General features: G+C 40.4%; 1 protein-coding gene across 4 annotated transcripts in view; it reads left to right on the forward strand.

Annotated features, from left to right (window-relative positions):
- LOC144695942 (microtubule-actin cross-linking factor 1-like) overlaps positions 1–14057 on the forward strand; it is a 554471-nt gene that overhangs the window by 196809 nt on the left and 343605 nt on the right. For all 4 annotated transcript variants that reach the window (XM_078567039.1, XM_078567041.1, XM_078567037.1 and 1 more), the window contains 2 exons: positions 6631–6708; positions 7780–7872. In XM_078567039.1, the coding sequence (XP_078423165.1) occupies positions 6631–6708; positions 7780–7872 (171 nt within the window). The remainder of the gene's footprint in view (positions 1–6630; positions 6709–7779; positions 7873–14057) is intronic.

Here is a 14057-nt window from a genome sequence, read left to right on the forward strand (position 1 = left end):
CATTCTGGAGGATAGCCACATTGGAATAAGTTTTAAGGGTTTTGAATCCAGACTAAATTGGAGGTATTCAGTCCCTCTGGTGACAGAACTACAGGGACATATTGCACCTTTAATATTTTATATTTGGCATGGGAATTCTGTGCCTATTGGGCAATCTTATTGTATGTTGTACTGGCATAGTGCCATGTTGTGCTTCCTGCCAAATATAAAGAATTTTAAGATGGCCAACTTTTTTTTAAAAAATGCTTGGAAAGAATCGAAAGCAGTCGATTGTGCTGCTGATCCTTGAGGAAAAGATTTGATACACAATGTCGTAAACCTTTGATATATTGTATGCGGTATTGAAAAGAGCTTGAAGTGGATATTGGCTCAACCATATAAATATGTGATACTCAGTGGATTATCTCGACATTGATCCAGTATCTTGCTTGTAGCATTAATATGAACAAAATTAACATCACTCTAATTCTAATCTTTCCTTCATTTTGTTGCTCCATTTATTATGGTTTGGGTTAGTTTATTCAATTTTTAATTAATGCATATGATTTATAATTTTATATGCTGTCTGACCTAAACAACATGGGCTCTGCCTAGACATCAAAAGAAGTTTGATGTTGGCATCTTGCCTCTATCCATGAGGTTCTATCTATGAGTGAGGGTGGAAGAATAGGGCACACAACTGAATGTTATAATATCACTGGGTAAAACCATTTCCTGTACTGAAAAGCCCAAATAAGGCTGCACGTTTTCCGTGTAGTACTTTTTAAAAAAAATACAGTTCCTGTTTACATTCTTTCCATCATATTTACTGTAACCCAGACAGCTCTAATCAGTGGCAGACATGATGAGATCTGTACAGTATGTTTCAATTGTGTGCTGTCGCTGTAACAATGAAAGGAACAACAATAACGGGGAAAAGTTTATTGTGTGTTTGTCTGCTGCCTGAGATTGAAGCAGTGGTATCCTTTATCCTAATGAATTAACCAAGATGAATTTTCAAGTGTTTGCTGTGAGACCTGGACTAACACTGCACATCTTGAGAATCACTCACCCTCAGATACTTGCTAGCTCATGAAAGTTAAGACTTTTTTTGCAAGAATTAAATGGTGAGGAAGCATGCAAGCTTTGGTTGTAGTGTGCGATGTAAAATATTTAATTTATTTTGCTGTTCTATGACTTGTTCTGAAGCATACGTTTTACATGTAAACTGGTAAAGAGGGTGGATGAAGGCCAATCATAATTGAAAAAATACCTGGTCTGACTGTTCCTTGCATATCATGGAGTTTGCAGCTAATGTACTAGTACTCTGTATGCTTTTTCATCACTATGGAAAGGCAACTCTTGCCTCTAACTGGCAATGGAATGTTGTCATCCAGTGGAATTACTTGACAATTCTTGCTGTCCATGGAGATTGTTTCATCAGACTGCCATCGACTGAAACCTGCAAGCTTTGTCCTCTCAGCACTGAACAGTCCTTGAAGACCTCTACGTCGTCAGGCTTACAGGAGCTGAATTTGCCTTAGTCAGAATGGGCTTGTTGCCAGAACTTACTGGCTAGCAGCCCTCCTTTTTCCTTTGTAGCTGCTTAAACCAGCTGATTGCAAAGCATGAAATTTCATGGAGCAGTCCCATCATTCCTCAAAGCTGTCTGGAATATGAAATTTAAATTAGCTAATGGGCTTCAAAGGAGAAGTCCATCTTTGCCAGTAATTCTGGAAAGAGACTGTCCACTGAGACAAAAATGATTATGCTAGCCTCACTATGGGAAGTTTTAACAACTGTGAATGTGGTGGGTCCTGTCACTATTTATTGAGCGAATTGGGAAAGGCTCGCTGAGTGCCAGGAACCCAGAAGGAAGGGGTAGACAAAGTACCTGGAATCAAGAAAACAGGAGAGACAGCATTGCTGCTACAATAGGAACATAGGACTTAATAGCAGGAGTAGGTTATTCAGCCCTTAAAGCTTACTCCGCCATTCATTAAGATCATGGCTGATCTGGCTGTGGCCTCAACTCCACTTTGCCGTCTGACCTTTGGTTCCCTTGTCAATCAAAAATCTGTCTAACTCTGCCGCGAATAATTTCAATGACCCAGTCTCCACTGCTCTCTGGGGAAGGGAATTCCACACACTAACAACCCTCTGAGAAAAAAATTCTCCTTATCTCCGGCTTAAACGGTAGACATCTTGTTTATAACACTGTCCCCTACTTCGAGTCTCTCCCACAAATGGAAACATCCTCCTGGTATCTACCTAACATGTTCCCTCAGGATCTTAAATGTTACAAAAAGATCAATTCTCATTCTTCTAAACTCCAATGGGAAAGGACCAATCTGTCCAACCTTTCTTCATAAGGTAAGCCCGTCATTCCAGGAGTGAGCCAAGTGAACCTTCTCTGAACTGCTTCTAACATAATTATATATTTTTCAAATAAGGAGACCGAAACTGTACATAGTATTCCAGATGTGGTCTCACCAAGGCCCTGTGCAGCTGCAATAAAACTTCCCCTACTGTTGTATTCCATTCCCCTTGCAATCAATGCCAACATTCTATTTGCATTCCTAATCACTTGCTGTACCTACATCCTAACCTTTTGTGATTTGTGTAGCAGGACACCCAGATCCCTCAGTGCCACTGAGTTCTGCAATTTCTCTCCATTTAAATAGCCAAATGCTTTTCTATTCTTCCTGCCAAAGTGAACAAGTTCACATTTTCCCAGATTATATTCAATCAGCCAACCTGAAAAAGACCCATTTATCCCTACTTCCTGCTTCCTGTTAGTTAACCAGTCCTTTATCCATACTCATATCTTACTCCTACACCATGTGCTCTTATCTTGTGTAGGAAACTTTTATGTGGCACCTTATCAAACGCCTTCTGGAAATCTAAGTACACCTCAGCTAAATGTTCCCCTTCATCCATCTTGCTTGCTACTTTCTCAAAAAACTCCAATAAATTAGTTAAATGAGATTTCCTTTTCTCAAACCCATGTTGACTCTGCCTGATCACAATGATTTTCTAAGTATCCTACTATAATAATGGATTCTAGCAATTTCCCTAAGGCAGATGTTAGGCTAACAGGCCTGTAGCTTCATGCTTTCTGTCTCTCTCCCTTTCTTGAATAAAGGTGTTGCATTTGCTATTTTCCAATCCACTGGGACCCTTCCAGAATCTCAGGAAGTTTGGAAGATTATAATCGATGCATCTACTATCTCTGCAGCCACTTCTTTTAAGATCCTAGGATGCAGACCATCTGGTCCCGGTGACTTGTCAGCCTTTTAGGTTTAAACGCTTTCCCAGTACCTTTTCCTTAATGATGGTGATTGTTTTAATTTCCTCCCTCACATTGGTCTCTTGATTTTCAAGTATCTATGGGAAGTTTTCTAAGTCTCCTACAGTGGAGACAGACACACAATACCTGTTCAATGCCTCTGCCATTTGCTTGTTTTCCATTATCAATTAGCCAGACTTTCACTCTAGAGAACTAACACTAGCTTTAGTTACTCTTTTCCTATTTAAATACTTGTAGAAACTCTTACTATATGTTTTTGTATTACTAGCTAGCTTTCTCTCACACTCCTCTTTCTTCCTCGTTATCATGTTTTTAGTCATTCCTTGCTGGTTCTTAAGATCTGACAAATCTTCTGACCTACCACTCATCTTTGCAGATTTGTACAGTGTTTCTTTCAATTTGATACTATCCTCCACCTCCTTATTCAGCCATGGATGATGCATCCTCCTCAGAGTCTTTCTTTCTCACTGGGATAAATCCTTTTTGAGAGTTGATAAATATTTCCTTAAAGGTCTGCCAGTGAACCTCTACTGTCCTAACTTTTAACCTAGTTTCCCAATTGACTTTAGCTAGATCTGCTTTCCTACCCTTTATAATTAGCTTTATTCAGGTTTAAGAAACTAGTCTTAGACCTACACTTCAACCCTTCAAACTGGACATGAAATTCTGTCATGTTATGATTACTGTCGCTCAGAGACTCCCTTTATTATGCAGTTATAGATTAATCCTGTCTTACTGCTTATTACCAGGTCAGGCATAGCCTGGTTGGCTTGAGAAAATACTGCTCTAAGAAATTGTCCTGAATACAGTCTATGAACTCGTTTTCCAGGCTACCTTTGCCAATCTGATCCACCCGATCTACATGTAGATTAAAGCCATCCATAAATATTTTGTTACCTTTCTTACACATCCCATTTATTCCTTCCTGTATACTCTGTCTTACCGTGTAACTATTGTCAATATGAGGGGGTGGGGTGGGGGGGGGGGTGCTGCAAACTATTCCCACAAGTGACCCCTTACCTTTCCTATTATCTACCTAAACTAATTCTGTATTTTGCTCTTTCAAACCAAGGTCATCTCTCAGTACTAATGACATCCTTAATTAACAGAGCTACCCACACCACCTTTTTCCTAGCTTCCTATCTCTTTGAAATGTTAAATAACCTTCAATATTCAGGTCCCAGCCTTGGTCGCCCTGCAACCATGTTTCTGTAATGGCTATCAGGTCATACAAATTTATTTCTATCTGTGCTAACAATTCATCCACTTTATTACAAATACTGTGAGCATTCAGGTACAAAACCTTTAACTCTTTTTTTTCCCCTCCAATTTTGCAATCTCTGGTGTTATCCGTTGATGCACTCTTAAGTTTGTGTACTCTGTGCCTTCCTGCCACACTCTGGTTATCATTATCCAAGTTGTTACCCTCTTCTGGTTTGTCCAAATATTGTCTGTTCAATGAAACAGCAACAGCGGCAAAGCGCCCTTTCCCCTTCTGTTTCGTTTTTCCTTTTTCATGCTAAATGCTATGGATTCACTTGTTATGATCCCTTTGGAGATCATTAAGTTTTAAAAGGAAACTCAAACTTTGTGAATAGCTGAAAGGATAACATGGCAAGATTTTTAGTTTAAGACTTTTTTACTGTGTAACAAACAGACTAAAAGCACTATTGACTGAACACTATTTCAGTCGGCAACTTATCTTTAAAATGCAGAACAGAACTTTATTTTTTTAATCAAAAATCCTGCTCCACTGTTATCCTTTACACTGCCCTTTAAGTAGACGATAAATTTAATGGAACCAGTCCAAAGTGATTCTTAGCTCCTGAGGGTTCACTTCTGTTCTTTTCCTTTCCCAGCTTGAAAACTTTTAACCCTGTGACTGTCTTTTATTGTGAAGGTTTTCCTCAAAATGCTTTCTTCAGCTCAAGCGAGGCGAAACTTCCAGCTTCTCTTTAAATCCTTGTGAATTTGGTCTTTTCAATCCGACTGCAAACTCTCACCTGCATTCCTGAATGGTGAATCATAGAGATTTGTCGCCTCTATCTGCTCCCTCTCTCTCTTTTGAAACCTCACACACTGACTTACCTGTGAAATTCAGGGATATCTTTTCGGAGAACCTTATAATCTGATTCTACAATGGCTTCTTATGTACTCTTCGGCTCTTGAAGCCCACCTTCATGGCAACGTGAATCTCATGGGTCTTATATCCAGGTAGAATCCTGATTAGTTATCCTTTAGACCCTCAAATCTATTCTATCTTGGAATTAAATATCCAGTCTAAACCTGACATTCTTAACAGCTCCCTGCGACTTGGAGACTAGCAATCTGTCCACCATCATCACAACTGCTTTCACCATTGTCTACAGGTGCGAACACCTTGTTCCTGGTAAAACATGCTAGGCCCCCCTTAATCCTATTGTCAGCAGAATTCAGAACAGGTCACATGACCCCATCATTCCTCCATTTTATCTTAAATTAAAAACACTGTCCCAAAAACCTTAAAAAAACCCCTCAAATTTGTAACACTAAGCAGCTTTTAATTCTTTATAAAGCTAAACTCCAGTCAAAAACAAAATACTGTGGATGCTGGAAATCTGCAGTACAGATTTCCAGCATCTGCACTATTTTGCTTTTGCCTCCATTATTGCACTGATAGTACTTAATAGGCTGAAAAATAATCGTGTACTTCTTGGTTTTGATGACTTAAGAAAACTCTCATGAATATATTCAATGACACCACATTGTTTAGGAATTTCCAGTATCTTAAACTTATTGTTTTGCACGGCTTGAGGTTTATTGGTTGGGATTGTGTTTGAAAGCTTGGGCCCAGAAAAGCAATAAGGCCTTGGGAAGCCATGGGTAAAGTGGCAGGTAGTGTGAGAATGAAGAGAGCCAACAGTGACTCAGCTGGACTCCAGGGAGAGTTGGCTGTCCACACAGTTGATGACTAGATGTGAGACACAGTAGGATGTGGAGAGAAGTGCAGATCTCCTTTGAACTGTATTTTAGTCAAAATATCACTACTTCAATGTGTGCTGCATAAAGGAACTGAATTGTTCACCCTCCGCTACCATTTTAAAATAGTCTAGTTTAAATTTGTTGATGAGATATTTTGGGTGAGCAAAAGACTTTAACATTTTAACCTATTTTGAATGCTGCCTGCTGCCTTCTGTACATACGACATCTGTCATAAAACTTACTGTTCTGAAATGTGAGTGCAGAAGTCCATAAATATGGCAAAAAAGGAAGGGCCTATACTGCTTTGCATCAATCAGATCTGCAGTTTATATTAAAGATCAGAACAACACTAATTTATTCCCTTGTGTTTTTTTTCCTAGCCTCGTGAGAAAGGCCGCATGCGTTTCCACAGGTTACAGAATGTACAAATTGCACTTGACTACTTAAAGCAACGACAGGTAGGTAACTAGGTATGTAGTCACATGGCAGCCTCGTGGTTATGGTATTGAACTATAAACCCAGAGGTTGTACATTCAAATCCTCCCATTGCAAGCTGTGAAATTGAATTTACAAATTTATCAGCTAAAATGTTTCCCTCCCCTGAAACCTCTATCACTGCATAGGTTAGGAGCAGCAATGCCTTGAATGCCATTACCTCCAGATTTCCCTCTATCACGTACCATATTGACTTCAACATATTTCTGTTCCTTTATTGTTCCTGAGTCAATATCCTGCAATTCCTTCTCCAGCACTATATGGCAGCACCATCACTACAAGAGTTTAAGGAGAACGTTCACCACCATCACCTTGAATAGGCAGTAAGTGCAGCCAAGTCTACACCTCAAAAATATAAAGAAATGGACAAACGTAATTTATTGTATTACGCATTACTTCCATCTCTTTTATTTATTCATTCATGGGATGTGGGCATCACTGACCAGCATTTATTGCCTATCCCTGATTGCCCTTGAGAAGGTGGTAGTGAGCTGCCTTCTTGAACTGCTGCGGCCCATGTGGTGTAGGTACACCCACAGTGCTGTTAGGGAGGGAGTTCCAAGATTTTGACCCAGCAACAGTGAAGGAACAGTGATATATTTCCAAGTCATGGTGAGTGGCTTGGAGGGGAACTTCCAGGTGTGGTGGCCTTCCCCTGTGTCTGCTGTCCTTGTCCTTCTAGATGGTAGTGGTCATCGGTTTGGAAGGTGCTTCCAAAGGACCCTTGGTTAGTTTTTGAAGTGCATCTTGTAGATGGTACATACTGCTGCCACTGTGTGCCGTTGGTAAAGAGGGTGAATGTTTGTGGATGGGGTGCCAATCAAGCGGGCTGCTTTGTCCTGGATGGTGTCAATCTTCTTGAGTGTTGTTGGAGATGCACTATTCCAGGCAATTGTGAATGGCCCACTTTATCTGTGGGATTCATTACGTTAAATTGTGCATAAAGTGGGCTGTTATTATTTCTCAAATATTCAGTAAAGAAAGGTGAGCCTGTGGGATACACTGAGCTACTGATTGTGTTTTTATTCTTTCAGGTGAAATTAGTAAATATTAGAAACGATGACATTACTGATGGAAATCCTAAACTAACACTTGGTTTAATTTGGACCATAATTCTACATTTTCAGGTAAGGGAATTCTGTGCATTGATTGGCTTGTGGATTATAGTAAATCTATGTATTTTAACAATAAATTAAGTAATAAAATAGCAATAAAAATGCCATATAAAATTTATTGAAGCTATCCAGCTACAAACTGAATCATTTGCAGACTCAAAAAATGGGAGATATTTGTCAAAATTTTTTTTTTCAGTACTTGCCATATTCTGTAAAAATTACTGAAAAGTCTAGCTAACCCATAGATGTGGGGTATGTGTGTATTCACCCAACTGGGACAATCGATTACCAAATTTGTTAAACTACCAGATGATTTTGAACTGTGGGATTTACTATATTAAATATTATGTACAAATATGTTCTAAGGTGTTTCATGGAGATATAAGAAGCAGATGCTTTGCCAAAGAAGCATAGGTTAGCAGAAGTGACCAAACACATGGTTAAAGAGCTGGGCTTTAAGGCAGAAGAGTGTAGAGAGGGAATTCTAGGATATGCGGATAAGATATCTGAAAGTGTGGCCACCAATGGTATGGACAAGAGAGGGAAAGCTGCACAAGAGGCTGGGGTCAGAAGAAGAGTGCGAGTTTGGGGAATTGTACAGCCGGAAAGGTTACAGAGGAATGAGGCAATGGAGGGATTTACACACAAGAATAAACATTTTATTTTTGAGGCTTAGGAGTATTAGGAGCCATTGTATGTCAGTGAGGAGCTAGGTGATGGGGACTGGGTGTGGAACAAGATGCAGGTGATAAGAGTTTTGAATGACCTGCTAATGGTGAAGGATGAGAGGGCAACCAGGAAGACATTGGAATACAAAAGTAAAATATTGTGGACACTAGAAATTTGAAATAAAAGCAGAAAATGTTAGAAATTCTCAGCAGTCCAGCAGCATCTGCGGAGAGGAAACGGTTAATGTTTCAGCTCAGTGATCCTTGGTTAGATCTGGGAGTCCTTAGTAACAGTTTTGAAGAAAAGACTGCATGGGAGACATTGGAATAATTTAACCAGGAGGTGACAAAGGCACGACTAAGGATTTCAGCGACAGATGGACTGAGATAGAGGTGGAAATGGATGATATTTGGAAGTAGGTAGTCTTTGTGATCGTGATGGTATGAAGTTGAGTTCAGCTCAGGGTGAATCAGGGTAGCAAGGTTACAAGCAGTTTGGTTCAGTACGTGATATTGGGCTGGGAGGGGATGGAGTTGGTGACAAGGACACGGGTTCTTCTGGATGCTAGAGATACGATTGCTTTAATTGTCCCAATTTTTAGATGGGGAAATTACATCTCATCTGAGATTGGATATCAAAGAGAGGTGTTGGAGAGGTAGAGCTGGGTATCATCAATGTACACGTGGAATTGATACCATGTCTGAGGATGATGCTGCTCTCAGCATGCAGATGATGAGGAAGCTGAGGGTGGATGCCTGAAACGTCAGAAGTAACTTGTTTGGGAAGAAAAGCCATTGCTAGAGATGCTCTTACAGTGATCAAATAGGCCACGTGTGGAGCAAAACGGGCAGTCCCATTGACCTGGATGTTGGAGGAAGATGGAGTGATCTACTGCTTTAAGGCTACAGTGCGTATTCTGAAGGATAATGCATCACAGTTATATAGAATGTCATTCATAACTTTGGTTTGGACTGTTTCAGTGCTGTGGGGGTCAGGAACCTGATTGGGGGGAATTGCAGGAGAGATGGGGATGGATCAAATGCTATTGCAACAATGAATTATCTACCCTCCATTAAATTAAGGTTAATTTTAAACTATGCAATTTTACTTTATTTAAAATAAAAATGTTATTTATCAGTACTCTACAGATGAAATACTCTAAACTAATGGAGTATGTTATCCAAAAGTTCTGCATATGGTGAAAATGTATTTGTGCCTCTTGTGGTATTTTTGTCAAACTTGTCTAGTTTTCTCTGTTTATGCTTTGCCAAACTGTTGGAACAAGTTCAGTATTTTTATGGTGACAAAATCCTTTTGGGTGTCATTTTATTTGGAATTTAAAGAATTTTTAGCACCAGAGCTTGCTGCTTGTAAATGTTGGTACCTATTTTGCAGTAAACCTTTCATTGAAAGTGCTGCAGGTCATTGTGTCAAAGATAGGAAGTATGTGTAGATTAAAACCATATCCAAAAATGGCATTCATTAATTCAAATTTAATTTAAAAGGATGAAGATATTATTCTAAGTTCTGATGTTTGATTTTAATTCGGCTTCATTTAATTAGTGTTTGGGAGATACTATGGTGTAATTTGCTTCAACGCTTTATCTTTAAAATGGCTCTGTTGTCATTTGTTTTCCTGGACTGCAGTAGGAGGGTGTCATAGTTTGCACAGTTGTTCAAGTGTTGTCGAATTGTATTTCGCACTGAAATGAATGCCTGCTATTTGTACAGGCTTCTCTGTGTGTTCTGATAGCACAGTCAATCTGACGGATGTACTGCAGCTCCCGAGTTACATTCTTCAGGGCTGAAACCCTTCATGCTGTTGGTGACCATTGTGTGTGTTGGTGGAATGCTGGAAATGTATAATGTGGCAGCTTATCTGCCTGCGTGGTTGAAATCTTTTCAAGTTGAGTGGGGGAGGGGAACTGGTTAAACTTTTACCAAGACACAGGTCTCAAGGTTTCCCAGACAAGCTAATGCTTGAGGGGTGATTACTGTTTTTTCCAAAGCTATGAAGAGAAATTCATGATCTAATTTTCCTTGCATTTCACTTGTTTCTGTATAAACTTGTATATAATAAACTCAAGGCTGTATCATCTACAAATTATGGCATGGAAAGGCTTCTTTCAAAAAGCAGAGCTGTGTGGAAAAAATTGGGCTAATACATCCCTGAATAAATTGAAGTCATGTTTACCATTTAAATTAAACACTTGGCATATGAAAATATAAAATTATGTAAATAATGAATGATATTCTGAGTACAGTGAAACACAAAATTCTTGCCTGTTGAAAGTGCAGCGTGGTATTTCCACATCAAATAATGACATATCTGCCATAATGCTTTGCAGTATTATATACCTCTCACTTTTATCATGGCTTCTCGTATGGTGTGTAAAGTTGTGCTGAAATTTGGAAAAGATCTTAAACTTGTTTGCTTTTTATATTAAAGACAGGAATGAGAAATGCTTCCTCTTCTAAAGTTAAGTGTTGTATGCCATTTAGTGTTTGTGCAATTTCTCACTTGGTACATCACGGTGAGTGTGCAATATGCTGAATTGGCCAATGATTTTAAAAATTCCATTCAAGTGGCTATATGCATTCATGAACGTATCAGTTTTTTTTTTGCAAGTTCCATCCTGCGTTGACATAACTTTGTATTTTGACATGTTGTACGATATAATTCAGTGACGAGGTGCATATCTTTCCAAAACATTTCATGAATGTGATAAATAGCTGAAAACATCCATTGTAAAACCTAGCTTTGCTGTGCAGGTACAATGCTGAAAGTGATTCAGTGTTGGGAGTTGAATATTAGAAGAATATTTTGTCATTAAATATTGACAGTATCAATGCCCATTGCCAAACACTTAAGGTTTTGTGTGAATTATCTGCCTGATGGACTCAGGAGTTTAGTCAGCCTCTTTACTATTTTGTTTAATTAATTGTTTTAATGTTGTAGGAACATAGAAAACACGCAGAGGTTGAATTTATGTGGTTACTGCAGAGAGGGGGGTGGGGGGAGAGAGAAAGAAGGGTTGGAATCATGCCTAGGAGCAATGTGCCTAATAGTAACAGTGTTGTTCCATTACAATCAACCCCCTCTGAAGCCCGCATCACCTTGTGGAAAGACCGGCTCGCCAGTCTCAATCAACCCCCAGCGATGGAAATTCTACCAGATGAAAGCCTTCCCCCATGAGCTAATTGTAACTGGGCAACCTGGAAGTGCCTTAACAGACTTAGGACTGGTGTAGGTCGTTCAAAGGTGTCACTAAGCAAATGGGGATATACAACCTGCCTGACAACTTGTGAATGTGGAACTGAGCCACAGACTTTGCAATATCTCCTGCAATGCCTATCGCTAGAGGAACCCTGCATTGTTGCAGATCTTGCCGAATTCAACAACAAGGCGCAAAAATGTGTCCAGTTCTGGCTGGGCCATGTATAGACTGTCCGTGGACACGATAAGAAGTAGTAACCTGTTTAGATGTAGAATAAACAAATAAATGTTAAGCAGATACCAGTGTGTGTCTACAGCCTGTCTAAAAACCAAGTTCCACACCTAGAGTCCAAGGTAGAAGGGCTCATCTCTGAACATGGTGGCAGCCATGGAGACATCAATGTAAAAAACACACAGGTGTTATCAAAGGAACCACAGAGTGAAGAAACCTTTGAAGGCAGCACGTAAAAACAAAAATTCAGCAGACAAAGGAGGCACACTAGAGAAAGGCAATACTGACTGTAGCTGGTGAGCAGTCCCTGCATTTACCCTGCCCATTTGACTGCCTCAAGGGCCTGTAGAGAGGCCAGCAGTGGGAGTTATGGAAACTCCATTTTCTCCACTATCGAGCAGCATCAGGTCTTCAAGAAAAGGAGCAAAAGCTTCAAGTTAGTTCCTTTCTTTATGCAGTAGATCTAGTAACAGATGACATTCTCCTAAGGCAGGAGCCCATTGTCGACTTTTGAGTACATTCTTAAAGTCTTGGATACCTTTTTTAATCCGTCACGGAACCCTGTTATCGAGCAAGCGATTCAGTGAGCGATGTGGCTCCAGCTCCAGGCTATGGTCCGGCACGACTTCAAGGCTTTATGTAACTCTGTATATTGGCCCATGGGTAGCGGCACCACCCATTAGAAAGCCCACAAAACCAAGAGAAAGGCCAGTAAACTCCATGTCAGCCGCCATTTTGAGATGCTTGTGTTGTGGTGTGAAAACCCAGTATAGATGCCAAGACTGCTCAGCAGGGGGCACAGAACGCTTCCAGTGTGATAAAACTGGACATTTCAAGTGTCTCTGAAAATCCAGTAATTTTAATCCAAGACAAAGACTAGAAAGTATTTATGAAACTTTCCTTCCAAGAAATGGAAAGTCAAGGGCAGAATCTTCTGTTCGGCATGTGGCGGCGGGCCCCACATTCCGGCGTGTAAAATGACGTGTGGTGACATCGGCTGTACGTCCCGACGTCACTGTGTCATTCCGATCTTCCGTTTGGCGGGTACGCATCGGAGTCGGCTGCGCGTCTGCCAAACTATCGAAGGCCTGTTAAGGCCATTAATCAAACAGTTAAGACAATTGAGAAAGCTGCCCATCCAACCTTAAGGTTGGTGGGCAGGCGAAGAGCCCAAGCGGCTTTCACATTTTTCATGAACCCTCATCCACCTGCTGGATGAGGTTTCATGAAGGGTTTATAACATTAATAAATATTTCTGCAACATTTGAAAAACGTACCAGCTCATGTGATGCTGTCACATGAGGGGACATGTGTAAATGATTTTTTAGGTTCTTTATTTAAAGCTTATATTATGAAATTAATCTCCCTGAGGCACGATTTCTGCGCAAAAGAGCACAGGCCCCGACTCCCCCTTTTCTCCCCCCGCCTGCACAGGTATTGCTGAGCGCTTCTGGGTGCGCGTTATGCTGGGCGGGCCTTAATTGGCCCGCACACGTAAAATGGCAGCATGTAGCCGATCGTGGGTGGCGATCGGCTCCACGCCCGTTCTGACCAGCCCACCCGATGGGGAGAAAATTCTCCCCCAAGAAAAAGATGAAATAAAGAGTTCCTAGGGGAAGTAATCCAGACTACTGGTCACTAATGGTTCAAGTTCAAGGCTTCGATACTACTTTAAAAATTGATACCACACTGGCTGTTAACATATTACCAGATAACCTCGACTGGCTTTAGCTGACAGCCCTTCATCCATCAGACATCAAGCTGCAAGGTCCAAGCGGCATAGACCTTCCAATCAAAGGCAGGATTATTGCTCCTCTTAGCTACAAGGGGTGATCATTAATTCTTTCTATGCTCTTCACAATCAATGTGCATTCTTATTGAGTGGTGATGTTGGCATCCTTTTAGAAATCTTAGAAAAACCAGATGATGCTCATCACTTGAATGACTCACTAACTTTCATCCCACAATCTTCAGCCTTTTATTTAAGAGCAGTGGAAATCCAGCCTTCAGAAGCTGGGGTACTTTATACACTCAGCAGTAAGTTCCTTTCTTTCACAGGGACACCATCCACTAGACCCA

The sequence above is a fragment of the Cetorhinus maximus genome, chromosome 21 (genome assembly GCF_964194155.1).
Source record: "Cetorhinus maximus chromosome 21, sCetMax3.hap1.1, whole genome shotgun sequence".
Taxonomy (NCBI): Eukaryota; Metazoa; Chordata; class Chondrichthyes; order Lamniformes; family Cetorhinidae; genus Cetorhinus; species Cetorhinus maximus.